Below are 21,904 nucleotides of genomic sequence, written 5' to 3' on the forward strand. Positions count from 1 at the left end.
ATAGGCGCTGCAGTCATGGACTGTGCGGCTGATCCCGGCGGAGGTTCGAGTCCTCCCTCGGGCATGGGTGTGTGTGTTTGTACTTAGGATAATTTCGGTTAAGTAGTGTTTAAGATTAGGGACTGATGACCCTAGCAGTTAAGTCCGATAAGAATTCACACACATTTGAACATTTTTTTCAGATGTGAAGATGGTTCTAGAAGAACCGAAACCGATAAATGAGTAAATATTTTGCAATCAAGACGGATTATAAGAAACATTTTCGATATCCTCCGTCAGTCCTACATACTGTGCCACCGCTTCGACTTAACTAGTTACTCGTTAAAAGGTACATAAAGTTTCCTCGCGAACAGTTGAGTATCTACGGGTAAGCCGTGATACTTCCTAACTTGTTTTGACCTCCCTCCCACTGAGCGTATTCTGCGAAATTGGGTTGTGACATATGACGTGTTAACCTGCTGTGTAAAGTGGTGGATCACTTCACCGGACCATGCTGGTACCAAGAGTCCGGTGTCGCATAGGCCGCAGCTGTCTAAACCCGCGGACCACTTCGCGGCTTTCACGGCCGACTGGTGCCGGCTGCCGAGACCACCCGACCGCCTAACGACGGTCCGAAGCGTTTCTGCGACTGGAACATCATCAGGCGCCGACTGGCACACAGCCGGTGCGCCGCTAATGACCTCGATGCCTGGGGGTGGCGGGGGTGGGAGGGTGGACGTTTTGCATCAGAGCGGCCGCGGGCTCCTCCAAATAATTGCGACAGCCGCTTAGCAGATCGATCGCGCCGTGGCGCCGATGCGGCCGGAAGGCTCGCAGCCGACCCTTTAATTGCGGGGCCGCCGGCTAAACGAGGCGCCTCGAAACGCCTGCGTTTCTCCAGACGCCCCTGCAGACACCTCTTAATCGTCGCACCTCTTTGGCAGATGCGAGGCATGGTTACAGACTATGGCACGGTTTCGTAAGGCTATATTTGCGAGGGCAGCTAGAACACAATACAGAAAACACTATCTACTGCTTGTGGAGAAACCAGATTGCAGTTTTGCGGGTTGGATGAAGGGTACCAGACGGATGCCATATTCCTTGACTTCCGGAAAGCGTTTGACCTGGTGCCCCAGTGCAGACTCCTAACTAAGGTACGAGCATATGGGATTGGTTCTAAAGTATATGAGTGGCTCGGAGACTTCTTAAGTAATAGAACCCAGTACCTTGTCCTAGATGGCGAGCGTTCATCGGAGGTGAGGGTATCATCTGGAGTGCCCCAGGGAAGTGTGGTAGGTCCGCTGATGTTTTCTATCTACATAAATGATCTTTTGGATAGGGTTGATAGCAATGTGATGCTGTGGTGTACGGGAAGGTGTCGTCGTTGAGTGACTGTAGGAGGATACAAGATGACTTGTACGGGATTTGTGATTGGTGTAAAGAATGGCAGCTAACTCTAAATATAGATAAATGTAAATTAATGCAGATGAATAGGAAAAAGAATCCTGTAATGTCTGAATACTCCATTAGTAGTGTAGCGCTTGACACAGTCACGTCGATTAAATATTTGGGCGTAACATTGCAGAGCGATATGAAGTGGGACAAGCATGCAATGGCAGTTGTGGGGAAGGCGGATAGTCGTCTTCAGTTGATTGGTAGAATTTTGGGAAGATGTGGTTCATCTGTAAAGGAGACCGCTGATAAAACACTAATACGACCTATTCTCGAGTACTGTTCGAGCGTTTGGGATCCCTATCAGGTCGGATTGATGGAGGCGGGCTGCTAGATTTGTTACTGGTAGGTTTGATCATCACGCGAGCGTTACGGAAATGCTTCAGGAACTCGGGTGGGAGTCTCTAGAGGAAAGGAGGCGTTCTTTTCGTGAATCGCTACTGAGGAAATTTAAAGAACCAGCATTTGAGGCTGACTGCAGCACAATTTTACTGCCGCCAACTTACATTTCGCGGAAAGACCACAAAGATAAGATAAGAGAGATTAGGGCTCGTACAGAGGCATATAGGCAGTCATTTTTCCCTCATTCTGTTTGGGAGTGGAACAGGGAGAGAAGATGCTAGTTGTGGTACGAGGTACCCTCCGCCACGCACCGTATGGTGGATTGCGGAGTATGTATGTAGATGTAGATGTGTTAGCGAAACACTAGTTAAGAGGGGAGTGAGACTGTGCTGTAACTTACTGTCGATGTTTTCGCTCCCCATATCGAGCAAGTTGTAAAGAAAGCAAGAAGAAATTTGGGAAAGAAACTACAGTAAAGGAGCATGTACAGCTTTATGTAACAGTATCACGAAGGATGGTAGGGTACCAACGGAATAGAAAGAAAGTGTAATAATTCTAGTGTATAAAAAAGAGCAGTTGAGGATGTCTGGGATGCCTTGCAACGTGCTGTTCAGAAGAGATCTGCACCCCCTTGTACTCTTACGGATTTATGGACAGCCCTGCAGAATTCATGGTGACATTTCCCTCCAGCATTATTTCTGATATTAGTCGAGTCCATGCCACGTCGTGTTCCGGTGCTTCTGCGTGCTCGCGGGAGTTCTACACGACGTTAGGGAGGTGTACCAGTTTCTTTGGCTCTTCAGTGTTTATGAGGTGGCAAAGTTTGGTGCGACACACTATATATTACTTTCTATGTTGCATAGTTCTGGTCGCAGATGTAAGTATTACATTTATAAAAGTCATGGTGCTCTCGTTGTCTGTCCATAAGAAACATTCTCCGCCCTTGGTGGACACCACGAACACATCGGCAACAGGCTGTTTCATCAGCAATATTGCCGAGTCGTACCGTAGTTTGACCATACATAGTAGCAACATTGCAGCAATGCTGTAGGGAACACTGTTGCGGCCATGCACTGTCGTAAAAATGGCGTTTTATTAAGAGGCGTTTACAAGCGATATCATGCGCGTGTACTGTATCCTGAAACGTCCAGTATATCCCAGCCAACGAAGAAGTCTCTAAAACGCCACTGCAGTGCTTTACAAGACACTGTCAACGGTAGACAGCAGCATGGTGTCACATTTACCAATCTAATCCCTTTCGCACCAATGCTACATAGATCACTGACAACATCAGACTTACACACTAAACACTTGGAATACTTGACAACTACAAATAAGTACTCAGTTAATAAACTGAAAATAAATCACCAGTCTGATTTTGTTCTACAATATTATTTTTATTGCCAACCGGTTTTCGGCTTACAAGGCCATCTTCAGACAATGTCTGAAGATGGCCTTGTAAGCCGAAAACCGGTTAGCAACAAAAGTAATATTGTAGAACAAAAGCAAACTGGTGCTTTTCATTTATTATTATAATGTTGTTCTACCAAGAACCGACGGAAGATTCTGTTAATATGAAAATGAATCCACTATATAAATACAATTTCTGTGATTTTTGTCTACTTGGCTGGTTCAAATGGCTCTGAACACTATGGGACGTAATATCTGAGGCCATCAGTCCCCTAGAACTTAGGACTACTTATACCTAACTAACGTAAGGACATCACACACATCCATGCCCGAGGCAGGATTCGAACCTGCGACCGTAGTGGTCGCACGGTTCCACACTGTAGTGCCTAGAACCGCTTGGCCACCCCTTTTGTCTACTCAAGTAAGAGAACTGGAATAGGAATACTAGGAATGTACAGTCTTCCGTAAACTGAAAAGCGAGCACCCCTACACGATGAGTAAGTCTCTACGGCTCCTCTGGTACTGTAGCGCTGTGTGCAGAGATTTACACAGATTCTGTCCTTGTTCATTACCTGCATTACCTCTTGTTAGTAACTCATATCTGCATTCCATGTAGTATTACCGCTCTTTTTGTAAAATAATCACTCCCCTGACATGCATGTGCATTGTGCCGTGAGTGATTCATAAGGAGCGCTGCGGAGGGCTTATGTATCATTGTGAAATGTGCTGTAGTTGCTTCTTGTGATGTGGAGTGGGGAATCACGTGCCCGATCGTCAGTTTTCAGACGTATGAAGGAGGGAAGTGCCTGGACACAATTTAGCGACCTCCACTCTCTTGCGACCCCGAGACAGAATTTATCCCTTAATACGACTCAACTGCTCTCGGATAATATACAAACAGTACATTTTTTTTTCTACACCCACACATTTAAAGACAAACATCAGTTTCACACAATTAAAGAAAAGTTTTAGTAATCTGCTGTTTTCCCAGTTCCTGTACGCGAGAACTATTAGTCTTACAGAAAAAATAAATAGGGTCATTTTTGTAGGAATTTTAATGTATAAGGGACATTCAAATGAAACCCGGTCACTAGTGTAAAGTTACAGTAACGATTTTATTAAAAATGTAGTTGTGCACAGGACGCATACTCAAAAATAGTCGTCAAAACTGCTGGCACGTTTGTTCCATTTCGACGCTAGCCGGTCGCTTCCATGCTTGAAGAAGCTAGTAGGAAGCTGTCGGATCCTTACCCGGATCCAGTCATACACTTCGGCAGTGCCCACGCTAATACCCAGTAACCGATTGGTCTCGCGCATGGTGATTCTGCGGTTGTCCAAGACTAAAGCATTCACTTCCGCAATCACTTCCGGTGTGGTGAGACAATGAGCCTTTCCAGGACTAGAATCGTCTTAAAATAAAAAAAATAAAAATAAAAAAAATGGTTCAAATTGCTCTGGGCGCTATGGGACTTAACTTCTGAGGTCATCAGTCCCCTAGAACTTAGAACTGCTTAAACCTAACTAAGGACATCACATACATCCATGCCCGAGGCAGGATTCGAACCTGCGACTGTAGCGGTCGCGCGCTTCCAGACTGCAGCGCCTAGAACCCCTCGGCCACTCCGGCCGGCGAGCATCGTCTTCCAATGACTCGCGCCCCTCAAGGATCGTTTGCGCCATTCCACAACACTTGAGCGACTCAGACTGAACTCACCGTACACAGCCTTCATCCGTCCAGACATTTCATGCCCTGCAACTCCCTCCGCAGCCAAACAGCCAAAAATCACTAGTCGTCGTTCCTGCTTAGCCGCCTGCATGTTCGGTAGTGGACGATAACTTGTGTGACCGCCTTCTCTTCGGCGTGAAACTACACTGTCGCTATGCAACGTCAAACGGTGCGCACGCGTCAGTCTCTCTACCAATAGATGGAACCACCATATCCGCAGTCACGTGATGCCACCTTACGTGTAAGGCAAAGGTAGAGACACTGAACAGGTTTCATTTGAATGAACCTCATAATTTAATATTGTATTGGGAAGATTTTCGCTTTTCCAGTTATTCGAGAAGAAGATGAAAACAGTGACCTTTTAAAACCCACCTCCAGCCCAACGCTCACACCCCAGCGGTCACGATTCTTAGTACTGTGCAAAAAATTGGGACTACACTACTATTTCCCTCTAATTTTCCTTCGTTGACTGGACTAGTCGCTCCAGCACGCTGTGCGACATACATTACAGTGCGGTTGTAGCATGGAGGTAAGAACAGAGGGAGGCGCCGTGACGTCACAGCTGTGAAGCTATGTGAAGCCGAGGGTAGCCATCTCAATCCGACCAAAACATTGTTGCTGTAAGCTTGTGTGCATAGGCTTGTCGCTCGCTTTTGGAAGGATTTTGCGCTATTATGGTGACTTGTGTCGTGTTCGGATGTACGAATCGTTCTGATTGTGAGGCGAAATCGAAGGGAATAACATTTCGTGTGTAAGTTGTCTCGTTAAGTGAGATTTTACAACTTCATTGTGAACGAACGTGTGCTACATCGGTACTTGTACTATAGCGTGTTTTTCTCCTGTATGATTTTAGATTTCCTAAAAATGAAAGTCGGAAAGCTCTGTGGGAGAATGCCGTGAGGAGGAAGAATTGGCGTGCGTCTAAATGGAGCACTATATGTTCTCAGCATTTCCGAGAAGAGGACATAGACCGAACTTCCCTTTCAACAGTAAGGCTGCGTGAAAATGCTGTACCATCAGCTTTCCCTACACACCCAAACCATCTGCAAAAGGTATGTTAGTTCAAAGAATTAAATTCTTAGTTTTCAAGTTCACGTTTCAGTATAGTACGAACGTATCGTCGATAATCCAAGTGTTGAGTAACTCACTTTGTCTTCATCATGTACCAAATTAAAAGCTAACACTACATTAACTGGCGTGAAGTATAGGCCTAAACAGGACACTGTGTAGATTGGCCATTCTATGTACCGTATTTCAGTAAATATTGGTGCTAATGAGCGGTGTTTCCCAGTAGTGTAACGTAACTGAAATGTCCCAGTATGTATTACAAACAAGATGTATTTATGAGGCTTTGGATGGAGGGTATAGCTAACTTAGTTTTCAGTTTCTATTATTTAGTTTGTGATACACGTTTATTACTGAATTAACAAAATTGTATCGTTTACATTGAAGACTAGCTATTCGTAATATTACATTAAAAACTAAAGGTATCATATAGATTATATAATGGTAAGACAGAGATTTAGGAACCAGGTTTTAAATTGTAAGACATTTCCAGGGGCAGATGTGGACTCTGACCACAATCTATTGGTTATGACCTGTAGATTAAAACTGAAGAAACTGCAAAAAGGTGGGAATTTAAGGAGATGGGACCTGGATAAACTAAAAGAACCAGAGGTTGTACAGAGATTCAGGGAGAGCATAAGGGAGCAATTGGCAGGAATGGGGGAAATAAATACAGTAGAAGAAGAATGGGTAGCTTTGAGGGATGAAGTAGTGAAGGCAGCAGAGGATCAAGTAGGTAAAAAGACGAGGGCTAGTAGAAATCCTTGGGTAACAGAAGAAATATTGAATTTAATTTATGAAAGGAGAAAATATAAAAAATACTGTAAATGAAGCAGGCAAAAAGGAATACAAACGTCTCAAAAATGAGATCGACAGGAAGTGCAAAATGGCTAAGCAGGGATGGCTAGAGGACAAATGTAAGGATGTAGAGGCCTATCTCACTAGGGGTAAGATAGATACCGCCTACAGGAAAATTAAAGAGACCTTCGGAGATAAGAGAACGACTTGTATGAATATCAAGAGCTCAGATGGAAACCCAGTTCTAAGCAAAGAAGGGAAAGCAGAAAGGTGGAAGGAGTATATAGAGGGTCTATACAAGGGCGATGTACTTGAGGACAATATTATGGAAATGGAAGAGGATGTAGATGAAGATGAAATGGGAGATATGATACTGCGTGAAGAGTTTGACAGAGGACTGAAAGACCTGAGTCGAAACAAGGCCCCCGGAGTAGACAATATTCCATTGGAACTACTGACGGCCGTGGGAGAGCCAGTCCTGACAAAACTCCACCATCTGGTGAGCAGGATGTATGAAACAGGCGAAATACCCTCAGACTTCAAGAAGAATATAATAATTCCAATGCCAAAGAAAGCAGGTGTTGACAGATGTGAAAATTACCGAACTATCAGTTTAATAAGTCACAGCTGCAAAATACTAACACGAATTCTTTACAGACGAATGGAAAAACTAGTAGAAGCCAACCTCGGGGAAGATCAGTTTGGATTCCGTAGAAACACTGGAACACGTGAGGCAATGCTGACCTTCCGACTTATCTTAGAAGAAAGATTAAGGAAAGGCAAACCTACATTTCTAGCATTTGTAGACTTAGAGAAAGCTTTTGACAATGTTGACTGGAATACTCTCTTTCAAATTCTAAAGGTGGCAGGGGTAAAATACAGGGAGCGAAAGGCTATTTACAATTTGTACAGAAACCAGATGGCAGTTATAAGAGTCGAGGGGCATGAAAGGGAAGCAGTGGTTGGGAAGGGAGTAAGACAGGGTTGTAGCCTCTCCCCGATGTTGTTCAATCTGTATATTGAGCAAGCAGTAAAGGAAACAAAAGAAAAATTCGGAGTAGGTATTAAAATTCATGGAGAAGAAATAAAAACTTTGAGGTTCGCCGATGACATTGTAATTCTGTCAGAGACAGCAAAGGACTTGGAAGAGCAATTGAATGGAATGGACAGTGTCTTGAAAGGAGGATATAAGATGAACATCAACAAAAGCAAAACAAGGATAATGGAATGTAGTCGAATTAAGTCGGGTGATGCTGAGGGAATTAGATTAGGAAATGAGGCACTTAAAGTAGTAAAGGAGTTCTGCTATTTGGGGAGCAAAATAACTGATGATGGTCGAAGTAGAGAGGATATAAAATGTAGGCTGGCAATGGCAAGGAAAGCGTTTCTGAAGAAGAGAAATTTGTTAACATCCAGTATTGATATAAGTGTCACGAAGTCATTTCTGAAAGTATTCGTATGGAGTGTAGCCATGTATGGAAGTGAAACATGGACGATAAATAGTTTGGACAAGAAGAGAATAGAAGCTTTCGAAATGTGGTGCTACAGAAGAATGCTGAAGATTTGATGGGTAGATCACATAACTAATGAGGAAGTATTGAATAGGATTGGGGAGAAGAGAAGTTTGTGGCACAACTTGACCAGAAGAAGGGATCGGTTGGTAGGACATGTTCTGAGGCATCAAGGGATCACCAATTTAGTATTGGAGGGCAGCGTGGAGGGTAAAAATCGTTGAGGGAGACCAAGAGATGAATACACTAAGCAGATTCAGAAGGATGTAGGTTGCAGTAGGTACTGGGAGATGAAAAAGCTTGCACAGGATAGAGTAGCATGGAGAGCTGCATCAAACCAGTCTCAGGACTGAAGACCACAACAACAACAACATTAAAAACTATTTTCAATCAGAAGAAACGCGGAATTTCGCCTTTACGAGATTTTATTTTACACAAAAACTTTGAAACAACCAATCTGATGACGTTACATGCGTATATGGTGCAATTAGCAACTGTAATACACGCAGCGCTATAGCACACTGGCAATGTTTTGGTCAGAGTGTCATGGCAGCGAGCCACGCCCCCATGGCTTCAAAACGTAGTACGGCTGGGATACGTAGCGCCATCTCCCCTTCTTCTTACCTCCATGGGTTGTAGTGCCCTCTTGTTATCCGTTTCTCTCTCTCTCTGACACACACACACACACACACACACACACACACACACACACACAGCCACGACTAGTAAAGCACGTGATTCATGAACGTGATGCAGCTGACCGGAAACTGGTCAAGTGATTTTCAGCTATCAGTTCTGTTCGGCAAACTAAGCACCCCGTGAACTCCTCGTGCAGAGTTCTTGCCACCGCATACGTGGCGGTAAGTGCTGCCCACCCCTCTCCGCGAAGGTGAATGTGATTGGCTGAACGAGGTGTGGGTGCGTCGGGGCCCTGGCGGCGCAGTCGGCGGCCGTTCTCCCGACGCGGCGGTAAAAAGCGTCCCGCTAAGTTGGCCGTGATTGCTGTAACGGAGTTTGCAGAGTTTCGGCTGACAGCGCTGATCGATTAGCGGGGCCCTCTGCCCGTCCGCACGCTGACCTCATTCCGCCAGCTCGCGGATCAGCAGATACGCAGTTAATGGCACTGGGGCAACGCCCTTCGCACTGTGGTTTCGTCCGTGTTTGAATTCAGAATAGGCAAAATTCCTACTGAATGGGTTTTTCAGTTTCGCTCATCCCCCTGCTGAATAATGACAAGAAGTTAACTCTTCGATCACGAAAGTACGCTGCGTGACGCGGACAGTCCTTCATATTCTCGTTACGGAGGGTGCATATTAAGAGCGACTTACACTTCCATATGACAACGAAGAAAGATATTGTTTAGGCCACCTAGTGTATTTTATTAGAATAACAGATAATTATCTTTGCTACAGACCACCCATAATTCATCCAGATATCTAATAAAAGGAGATAAAGGGATAAGATAAAAATGACAAAAACTGTTAGCAAGCAAAAAAAAAAAAAAAAAAAAAAAAAATCATCAAGCAGTCTATGTTACTAAACGGCTTAGACGATTACATTGTTCTAGTTTCAGGTTGCATATCTAACGGCTTCCAGGGGCACCAAAAATAATACTTCATATGATTATTTTCTGAATTTAAAATGGTGCCATAATCTACTCATTGAGGGGACATTGTACCTTCATAGAGGGCAAAATATAAAAAAAATATTTTTGCTCATAAACATTCCTTGGAGTATATATTACTAGAGAAATATGTTATTCAAGGGCATTTTAGCAATTAAAGGCTTTAAATATTGATTTACTTTAAGGGCAGCAATGTTGCCACGCCCCCCTTTTGCCTCGAGTCAACTTCTTGAACTTCAAAAACTTATTTGCTGATTTGTGAAAATATTTCGTGCCGACAGTAGTTACAAAGCATAGCGCAAAATCCTTTATACTGGCGGTGTTTCACATAGCCATGCACAAAAGGTAGCCTCGCAACTACAAACCTGCATTTTATAATACCAATAGCATATAAAAAGATTTTATTAAAAAGTAAAGACAAATTTCAATACCTGACGCAGAGTGGTATGTTTAAAAACATATGCAAACAATGTGAAAAAGTATATCTTGGTCTGCTAGGCAGAGCTGTGGCATTTAAGCTATGTGTACATAAGAGAAGCTGGAGATTAAGGAAGGAAGATTCAAACTTAGCTGATCACTTTTTAACAGAAAGCCACATTCTACATCATATAATTGAAGTTTTACATTCTGTTAATAAAATCGGAAAGATGACCCTACTGGAGATAATGGGAATCGAAATTGTTCAAATGGCTCTGAGCACTATGGGACTTAACATCTGAGGTCATCAGTCCCCTAGAACTTAGAACTATCTAAACCTAACTAACCTAAGGACACCACACACATCCATGCCTGAGGCAGGATTCGAAGCTGCGACCGTAGCGGTCTCGCGGTTCCAGACTGAAGCGCCTAGAACCGCTCGGCCACAACAGCCGGCATGGGAATCGACAAACACATGATACAGAAGGTGACCTCAGCATTAAATGATCAGGCTAGTTTCTTTTTCGTTTTGACAAATTGAGTTTTCGTCAGAAATACTAGATTGAGATTGTAAAGTCAAGTCCCATAGTGCTTAGAGCCATTTGAACCATTTGAGATTGTTAGGGGGTTGTTTGGTTTGAGATTGTAAACTTATTTATTATCAGTTGTTAGAAGTATCTCCATACGAAAATTTTATTTCCTCTTTTACTTTCTGGTTAATGCAATTAATTCTATGTGACAAAAATGTACTGTTTTTCTATGTACGCAGTCTACGTCATTTTTTTTTCTCCTGTGCAAACAACACCTGTGTAAGCTGCACATTATCTTTATCTCTGTTTGCGACATTCAGCTGTCACCCATAGACAGCCTAAGAAGGCGAAAATCGGTTTGCGATCAAGTAAATATAATTTTATAGATCATTAGAAAGTGTTTTCCTATGTGGTAGAACCTTACTTTAATAATGTCTACGCGAGCTTAACGATGCTGGTAGCAAAATTGTCGCGCAGTAGACTCGTATGAGATTTAAAAATCACAAACTGGACGAACGGATCTTGTTTCTAATTTTTAACGTCTGTTCCAGATTCAAATTCATCCTGAAGCGATGGTCACTGCAACATGAACACTGCTAGATGGCAGCATTGTCCAAGAACGAAGTAACCTCTATATCCCGAGGGGCGCGAAAGGCAGCAGAGTTTCGAAAAAACGTGGAATAAAGTTTTCCTCCGAAAATTCAGTTTTGCAAATTTATTTCTGTCAGAATATTTTACTTTATATTCGGCTGCGTCCCCCGTGAGAAGAATTTACATGAAATTCTGAGAAGGGCAGGTAGGTTATTTTTAGGGGAAACACGTCTTTTATCACGTGCGGTTTAATCGGACTGGAAACATTTCAACAGAGACAAACACGCACGAAGCACTAATACAGATATTTCCTATTTAGGAGTATTTGTCGGGGTAATATTTCTTTCAATGAGTTGCAACAGATTGTTGTTATGTATGTTCCAAGTTTCATCTAATAGCGGACTGCAAGTGCATCGTGGCCAGGAAGGAGCTTTTCTATAAAGAAACTGGTTCTGCAGACGTAAACTGTTGTCAAAGTTGTCTCAGATCAAATGCGTAAAACATATATGTCTATACATATCCAATCAATCACAGAAAATGCTGGAAACCTCTATTTCCATAAACCAAATGTTCTCACATGTCTGCACATGCGCATTTGCCGCAAGCTCTTCTCCAAGTACTTCGCTTTGACATTCTGCTACGGTGAGTTAGAGGAGCAAACGTTTAGTCACCAAACACAGTTTAAATCTAAAATAACTTCAAAAGTGTACAAGATTACCTAAAACGCAGAATTTGTGACTTTTCATGATAAATAACTTCCTAAAATGCTAATATGCTTTGTATAATGGTCAATGGAGAACTTCGACTAAGTACTTGATCATTAAAACTCAGTAAACAACATTTTGTTAAAAAAGTACAATTTACGTAATATTTTCAGTTTCAGACAGTTAGTATTATGAGATTATTGTCTTTTACTTTGTTGTCTGGGAGGGTAGTGATTGGAGCATGCATACAAATTATCGTTGAAACTGTTAATGGCAAATAAGAAGTGAGTGTGGGGCTTGGTGCGAATGAAGCACTAGGGGTTCAAAATGGCTCTGAGCACTATGGGACTTAACATCTGGGGTCATCAGTCCCCTAAAACTTAGAACTACTTAAACCTAACTAACCTAAGGACATCACACACCTCCATGCCCGAGGCAGGATTCGAACCTGCGACCGTAGCGGTTACGCGGTTCCAGACTGAAGCGCCTAGAACCGCACGGCCACACCGGCCGGCAAGCACTAGGGGCAATATGGTGACTGCAAGGTAGCCTGGTAGTGTTTACTTCGGTTCTTCAGACGAGTAAAGGTGGAGTTATTTTTTATTGAATTGCATTTTGGAAGCTATTTGTTTTATGCTGATTCCGAATCTGGGAATGGTCAGGCCACCGTGTTGTTCGGCCAATCAGAAACGAGATCTTTCGCGCTATTTGAATGAGGTCGTGTAACCCGAAGTTCTAGACATTTTTGTTGGATGTTGCAACATTTATTTCATTTAGAATTAGATTAATCCGTAAAAGTTTGTCATCAGTCATGGATGAAGTGTATGAAAATTTTAACCTTTTTTTTAGTGAGAAGATTTTTTTTCGAAAGGTATAAATTCCAAACGATTAAACATCGCATGCTTTTAAAAACGGCTTATTAACAGATAAAAAGCTCGTTTCTTTTAATAACAGGACGTTATCTCAAATCTTAAGCAGGCTACTAGAGAGAGTGCAATGTAAGTATGAAAGAATTAGTACGGAATGTGATTATTTCCGTATTTTCATTTCTGGAATAGTATATTACGATGGACTTAAGGATTTCGTAGAAAATATTTGTGTAGTCAGAGTGAACCTATAGAACAGATATTCTTTTCAAGAATTTTCCTCCTTTTAGCTATCGCAGTTACAGGTAATGAAATGAATACGCTTTACAGAGCTATAATAATATCATGTACTCTATTGACACGTGTAGCACAGCTAGTTTTTTACAGCTTTTCTGAGCTGAATAATATTTTGCATTTATTTATTTACTATATCTCGACAACACCCACCTACAATGTAATGCAGGTCGTATTTTGACTGAAAGTTGTACACAACTGCAATTAAACATTCGCTTCAAGAATTGTAATGTATATCGAGCAATTCCGTAATTGGTGAAATTAATATTAATATAAAAAATGAAAAACACCAAAAACCCTTAAGCCATGGTACTACCCTTTACATTACCATTGCAGGAAATGCCTTCCTGGCTGATCCTAATTTTAACTACTGAGTCTCCTCAGGATTAAGGTCGCTAATTTCTTCGGTAAGCCCCTGTTGCGGAATTCTACGTCTACAGCCATTGCTATCGTTACTGACATGTATGCGAGTGAGTCCTCGATTTCTGGGGACAACTTTTTATATCTTTAGATTCAGAGTTCCAGAAAGCCCCTGCTATTCCTAAACAATCACGAATTCATCGCGAGTCAGTCCTGACATGGGACCACAGGTAAGCTGGCGGCGTCATCCGCTGACCCAGTAGGGTCAACCAACGGCAGCTATCGAATCCGCCACGGCAATGCTCCCGCAAACTGATCTTACTGAGAGACTCACTTAAGTCTCTTACAAGTTCCCATTTATTCTGCTGGTTCGGTCATAGCTGCCACATATACACTGCTTCTGGTCGTCCTCTCTGTAGGGATTAATTGCAGCGGCTGTGAATCCTCAGTGACAATCGTAGTAAACACAATATTAACTACAATGTTTTTAATTTCTATATATTTTCTAACACGGGAAGGCCACGACGTTCGGCTGAAGTATATATTTCAAACTTTACACACTTTCAGTAGTCCATTAAGAAAACATAACATGCGAGCAGTAAGGCATACTACTTCAGTTTCGAGAAGTGACAATAGAAGTTTTACGCGTCAGTGATTATCGGTGCTTTGCGATTATGTGCACGAGTCCAAGTGGTGAGCATTATCGATCCGTGATCGGTCGATCGCTGTAGACGTTGACTGTGGGGTATTGTGCCACAGACACAGTCCCTATGACTGTTCAGAGATGTCACTAAACCCGGCCAAAGACGTAAACACCCATGCATTAGCAGCTCCTACTAGACGGACGGGTCCGACAGCCTATCAATTCTAGTCATTCCACCAGGTAGGAGGCACACGGCTGGTGTTGTATGTAGTTCAACCGCGTCTAGACGGTCGATCCCGCGGTTCGATCGCGCCCTCATTGTTACTTTGTGCCAGGAAGGGCTCTCAACAAGGGAAGTGTCCAGGCGTCTCGGACTTAACCAAAACGATGTTGTTCGTACATGGAGAAGATACAGAGAGACAGGAACGGTCGATGACATGCCTCGCTCAGGCCGCCCAAGGGCTACTACTGCAGTGGATGACCTCTATCTACGAATTGTGGCTCGGAGGAACCGACTGCAACGCCGTCATGTTGAATAATGCTTTTCGTGCAGCCACAGGACGTCGTGTTACGACTCAAACTGTGCGCAATAGGCTGCATGAAGCGCAACTTCACTCTCGACGTCCATGGCGAGGTCCATCTTTGCAAGCACGACACCATGCAGCGCAGTACAGATGGGTCCAAATACATGCCGAATGGACCGCTGAGGGTTGGCATCACGTTCTCCTCACCGATGAGTGTCGCATGTGCCTCCAACCAGACAATCATCGGAGACGTGTTTGGAGGCAACTCGGTCAGGCTGAACACGTTAGACACACTATGCAGCGAGTGCAGCAAGATGGAGGTTTCCTGCTGTTTTGGGGTGGCATTATGTGGGGCCGAAGTACGTCGCTGGTGGTCATGGAAGGCGTGATAACGGTTGTACGACACGTGAATGCCATCCTCCGACCTATGATACTGGCGAGGCATTCGTCTTCATGGACGACAATTCTCGCCCGCATCGTGCACATTTTGTGAATAACTTCGTTCAGGATAACGACATCGCTCGACTAGAATGGACAGCATGTTCTCAAGACAGGAACCCTGTCGGACATGTCTGGAATAATTGGAAAGGGCTGTTTATGGACGACGTGACCCGTCAACCACTTTGAGGGATCTACATCGAATCGCCGTTGAGGGGTGGGACGATCTGGATCAACAGTGCCTTGATGAAATCGTAGATAGTACGCCACGACGAATACAGGCATGCATGAATGCAAGAGGACGTACAGTAATCTGGACCACCACGTCTGAAGGTCTCGCTGTATGGTGGTACAACATGCAGTGTGTGGTTTTCATGAGCAATAAAAAGGGCGGAAATGATGTTTATGTTGATCTCTAATTCAATTTTCTGTACAGGTTCCGGAACTCTCGGAACCGAGGTGATGGAAAACTTTTTTTTTTATATATATGCTGAAGCGCCAAGCGCCAAAGAAACTGGTATAGGCATGCGATATGTAAACAGGCAAGCCTATGTAAGACAACAAGTGTCTGGCGCATTTGTTAGGTCGGTCACTGATGCTACAGTGGCAGGTTATCAAGATTTAAGTGAGTTTTAACGTGGTGTTATAGTCGGCGCACGACCAATGGGACACAGCAAGTCCGAGGTAGCGATGAAGTGGAGGGGTACTGCTATTTCTCGAGTGTACCGTTAATATCAGGAATCCGGTAAAACATCGCTGTGGTCGGAGCCGAATTCTCACTCTTCTGCCTTGATCACTGCACGACACACAGCTTCACGCCGCGCCTGGGCCCGTCGACATCGACATTGGACTGTTGATGACTGGAAACATCTTACCTGGTCGGACGAGTCTCGTTTCAGATTGTATCGAGCGGATGAACGTTTACGGGTATGGAGACAACCTCATGAATCTATGGTCCTGCATGTCAGCAGGGGACTGTTCAAGCTGGTGGATCCTCTGTAATTGTGTGGGGCGTGTGCGGTTGGAGTGATATGGGACCTCCGATACGTCTAGATACGACTCTGACAGGTGACACGTACGTTAGCATCCGGTCTTATCACCTGCGCCCATCCATGCTCATTGTGTATTCCGACGGACTTCGGCAATTCCAACAGGAGAATGCGACACCCCACGCGTCCAGAATGGCTACATAGTGGCTCCAGGAACACTCTTCTGAGTTTAAATACTTCCGCTGGCCATCAATCTCCCAAGACGTGAACATAATTGAGCATATCTGGGATGTCTTGCAGCGTGCTGTTCGTAGTCTTACGCTTTTGTGGACAGCCCGGCAAGATTCATGGTGTCAGTTCCCTCCAGCACTACTTCAGACATTAATGGAGCCCATGTCACGTCGTGTCCCGGCACTTCTGTGTGCTCGCGGGGACCCTACACGTTATTAGGCAGATGTACCAGTTTCTTTGGCTCTTCATTGTATATATGAAATAATGTGGCCAATGCAGAAAAAGTGGGATGAGCAAGATCCAGCGATCCACCGATTACGGAGCTTGAATGCTGACCACTTGGCCGCTGCCACCTCGTGGTCAGAGTTGAAACGCACTGGTGCCTATTGGTTGCATAAAAGTTCCACTACCATTTTCTCGAAATTGTCGAAGTAGTACGCCTTACTACTTATACATTATGTCGTCCTAATGGACGTCATCCGAAAGTCGTGGCCTCCGCTTTTAAGTTTCCTACGCCTTATCAGAATCAGCAGGTGCCATTTATCTTTGTCAGTGTACCTGTGACTATCATCTGAGGAACATTAAACGTCCCTTCAGTATAGGTATTGCTTCAGAAAATACACTACTGGCCATTAAAATTGCTACACCAAGAAGAAATGCAGATGATAAACGGGTATTCATTGGACAAATAAATTATACTAGAACTGACATGTGATTACATTTTCACGCAGTTTGGGTGCATAGACCCTTAGAAATCAGTACCCAGAACAACCACTTCTGGCCTTAATAACGGCCTTGATAAGCCTGGGCATTGAGTCAAACAGAGCTTGGATGGCGTGTACAGGTACAATTGCCCATGCAGCTTCAACACGATACCACAGTTCATCAAGAGTAGTGACTGGCGTATTGTGACGAGCCAATTTTCGGCCATCATTGACAGACGTGTTCAATTGGTGAGAGATCTGGAGAATGTGCTGGCCAGGGCAGCAGTCGAACATTTTCTGTATCCAGAAAGACCCGTACACGACCTGCAACATGCGGTCGTGCATTATCCTGCTGAAATGTAGGGTTTCGCAGGGATCGAATGAAGGTAGAGCCACGGGTCGTAACACATCTGAAATGTAACGTCCACTCTTCAAAGTGCCGTCAATACGCATAAGAGGTGACCGAGACATGTAAGCAATGGCACCCCATACCAGCACGCAGGGTGATACGCCAGTATGGCGATGACGAGTACACGCTTCTAATGTGCGTTCACCGCGATGTCGCCAAACACGGGTGCGACCATCATGATGCTGTAAACAGAACCTGGATTCATCCGAAAAAATGACGTTTTGCCATTCGTGCACCCAGGTTCGTCGTGGAGCACACCATCGCTGGCGCTCCTGTCTGTGATGCAGCGTCAAGGGTAACCGCAGCCATGGTCTCCGAGCTGATAGTCCATGCTGCTGCAAACGTCGTCGAACTGTTAGTGCAGATGCTTGTTGTCTTGCAAACGTTCCCATCTGTTGACTCAGGGATCGAGACGTGGCTGCACGATCCGTTACAGCCATGCGGATAAGATGCCTGTCATCTCGACTGATAGTGATACGAGGCCGTTGGGATCCAGCACGGCGCTCCGTATTACCCTCCTGAACTCACCGATTCCATATTCTGCTAACAGTCATTGGATATCGACCAATGCGAGCAATCGCGATAGGCAACATTCGACCTTTATCAAAGTCGGAAACGTGATGGTACGCATTTCTCCTCCTTACACGAGGCATCACAACAACGTTTCACCAGGCAACGCCGGTCAACTGCTGCTTGTGTATGAGAAATCGGTTGGAAACTTTCCTCCTGTCAGCACGTTGTAGGTGTCGCCACCGGCGCCAACCTTGTGTGAATGCTCTGAAAAGCTAATTATTTGCATCTTCTTCCTGTCGGTTAAATTTCGCGTCTGTAGCACGTCATCTTCATGGTGTAGCAATTTTAATGGCCAGTAGTGTAGGTCGCGCCGTCGCAAGGTTCCGTCATGAAAGCCATGTAGATTGCCTAAGTGCCTGCCGTCAAGGTACGTCATACCTACGTCATGTAAGTCCGACTGGTGTTACAAACCGTCCCGTTGCACGGGTACAAGAGCGTCGACGCACATCGGCGTCGCAGGTTATTAGTCGGTAGCGCTATATGAGTGTGCGCTGAGAAGAAGTGCCCTAGAGAGAGAGAGAGAGAGAGAGAGAGACAGTGGTTGGGTACTCACCCCGCCTTGCGCACGGCGCCGGTGCAGTTGAAGGAGGCGGCGGCGGTGCCCGTCTGCTTGGCGCGGTACGGCGAGTTGTGCACGCTCTCCGCGTCGTCCTCGTCGCTCACAGCCGTCGTCAGCGACATGCGGTCGTCGTCCGACATCTGCACACCAAGAGGAAGCGCGCTACGTCAGAGGGCGGGCAGTGGTGCCGCGCTGACAAACGAGCGGAATACTATACAGCAGGTGTTGGGAGCTGGGCACGGGCATGCGTAGGGGAGGCATTAACAAAACACTAACAAAGCACAGTTACCATACACAGGGTGAGTTTTCGATGCATGCGGAAACACGTCCGCAGTTTGTCCAGCCAACAGTTTAATCAAGACTGTACCAACTTTGTATGAAGGTTGTTCAGTAAGTAATGTCCCACATGTTTTTAAAAACCCGTTAATACACACAGACAAAAGTCCTTGTTTCCAGAATGAGATTTTCACTCTGCAGCGGAGTGTGTGCTGATATGAAACTTCCGGGAGATTAAAACTGTGTGCCGGACCGAGACTCGAACTCGGGATCTTTGCCTTTCGCGGGCAAGTGCTCTCCCAACTGAGCTACCCACGCACGACTCACGCCTCGTCCTGACAGCTTCACATTTGCAAGTATCTCTTCTCCTACCTTCCAAACTTTACAGAAGCTCTCCTGCGGAGAAGCTGGTAGAAGTAAAGCTGTGAGAACGGGCCGTGAGTCGTGCTTGGATAGCTCAGTTGGTAGAGCACTTGCCCGCGAAAGGCAATGGTCCCGATTTCGAGTCTCGGTCCGGCACACAGTTTTAATCTGCCAGGAAGTTTAAAGTTTCAAAAGTCCTTGTTGGTGCTTCACATTTTATGTTTCTTCTGAGTGCCGGTGAAGTTTCTAACAAAATGGTTCAAATGGCTCTGAGCACTATGGGACTTAACTGCTGAGGTCATTAGTCCCCTAGAACTTAGAACTACTTAAACGTAACCAACCTAAGTACATCACACATATCCATGCCCGAGGCAGGATTCGAACCTGCGAACGTAGCGGTCGCTCGGTTCCAGACTGTAGCGCCTAGAACCGCTCGGCCACTCTAACCGTTCTGGCAGATGGCATAGCTGTAGTACAGCGTCAATATGGCGCCTACATCGACTCACATTACAAGCAGCGTACTGTTATTGAATTCTTGTGAGCAGTAACAGAAACCGAGTGAATATCCATAAACGTTTGTGTGCAGTGTGTGGTGATGCTGCAGTTGATAGGAGTACAGTTGGGCGGTGGGTAAAGAAAGTTACAGCCTCAGGAAGTGCATAGAGTTCCATGATCAGCCATGCTCGGGACGTCCTGTCACAGCCACTGCTCCAGACATGCTGCATCGTGCGGATGCCATTATTCGTGCCGAGCGGCGCATCAAAACTCGACACTTGGCTCTACAGTTGTCGGTCAGCATTGGAAGTGCGTCTGCAATGATTGAGAATCTCGGATATTCGAAGAGGTGCTCATGATGGGTTCCACAAATGCTCACAGTGGGCCACAAGATTCAAAGAATGGCCATTTCATCTGAATTGTTGGAGCTTAAAGATCCTCTACAGGGAACACACTTCGAAGCTGATGAGAGTGTCAGTCTTGTAGTGAAAACATGGTTACGCCTACAGGACAAGAGCTTTTACCAGCAGGGAATAGATGCTCTTATGCAACGTTGGCGTACGGCCATAGAACGCGATGGAGGCTACGTAGGAAAATAGGACTAGGACAAGACACGTTGAAGTATGCTGTCACCAAATTCTGACTCTTGACAATGAATATGTTCTGAGAAAAAAATATGGGGTATTACTTACTGAACGACCGTCGTATCATGCGGTACATGTGGTGACAGTTCGTTTGCCGGACAAGTAGCGCACATTCAGGATTCTGTTCTAGGTAGGAGAGAGGGGGGTGGGGCGATGTGGTCACAGTGTCTCCGGTGTGGTCACAACTGCTCACTGTTACTCTTCCCCGTTTCCAAAAATATAATTTTCGGCTATCCCAGCCACATTTAACGTACTACAGCAGCCTAAGATTGTAATAACAGTAACATTAAAATATATAAATCGTTTTAACTCATACATATTATAAAAACGTGCATGCGTTTTTTTTTTTTTTTTTTTTTGTCTTCAGACCACCTCCTAAACCACTGGAACAATTTCAAACAAACTTGGTACTCATATCCCTTACTACCAAGCAACAATCGCCACGAGTGTAGTAATAACCTGTCATATTGCAGATATGACATAGTAAACTAAGAGATGCGCGATAACCTGCCGCATTATGCATGACGTTTAAATATATTACTTTCTTTCTACTAACTATTCGCAACGTATTTCGCTGACAGTATGCACACATGCCGCTGAATGCCCTACGCAAATGTACCATTGGACGACACATAGCTCAAGAGATATGACGTCATAAACAGAGGGACATGAAAAAAATCCACGTCATGCACAAAGTTTTAATGCATTTAGTCATTACTAATGACATTCTCCTCCATTCAACTAGAAGAACGTCATTAACGCTGAGGCACGTGGAAGAAAGCTGCGTCTTGGATGAAGTGTTAATGCATTTGTTCTTAATTAGACACTCTCATGCAGTCGAGTCAACTTAAGGAAATCCCTAACATCTGGCAGAACTTTTGACAGCTTTCAACTACGAAGCACAAACTGCTGTGGATAAAATCGATAATCGTCTATAGAGCTGTGAAGAAGCGTTGACTTAGAGACCTTTACAATATCGCGTTGTAGACACCTACAGTAACTGTTTGAGCTCATGTTTTTTAACTTGAATACTGTATATATACAGCTGTAGGTTATGAATATTTCTTTGTATGGCTGTTTCATAATTTCAAAGATGTTTTCACGAACACAAGGAAAATGAATGTCTTTCTGCATTGTCCCATTTTCCGTATACATCGAAAAGTCACTCTGCGTAAGAGGCATAGGGATACTAAGGGACACACAAAGCTAGATAGATTGCGTATGCAAGGACGGGATGACAGTGACGACTTCTCCTACTACGTGCCTCAGACTACGCCCCGGCCTGATGAATCAGCTAACACAGCCACATCCGTGCCGAACTCGCAGATCGGAGTGTGTTATTTCGTAAACATGTATCACGTGTTTGGCGATTTCGACGTTGCGTATC

At 44.5% G+C, this 21,904-nt stretch overlaps 1 protein-coding gene across 1 annotated transcript in view; it reads right to left on the bottom strand.

The window, feature by feature from the left end:
- The window catches only part of LOC124544796 (protein still life, isoforms C/SIF type 2-like), a 600,560-nt gene extending 581,691 nt beyond the window's left edge, over positions 1–18,869 (bottom strand). The window contains exon 1 of the mRNA XM_047123478.1: positions 18,734–18,869. Within this exon, the coding sequence (XP_046979434.1) occupies positions 18,734–18,861 (128 nt within the window). The 5' untranslated portion in view covers positions 18,862–18,869. The remainder of the gene's footprint in view (positions 1–18,733) is intronic.
- Positions 18,870–21,904: the final 3,035 nt, after the last annotated feature.

Source organism: Schistocerca americana, chromosome 8 (genome assembly GCF_021461395.2).
Source record: "Schistocerca americana isolate TAMUIC-IGC-003095 chromosome 8, iqSchAmer2.1, whole genome shotgun sequence".
Lineage (NCBI taxonomy): Eukaryota > Metazoa > Arthropoda > Insecta > Orthoptera > Acrididae > Schistocerca > Schistocerca americana.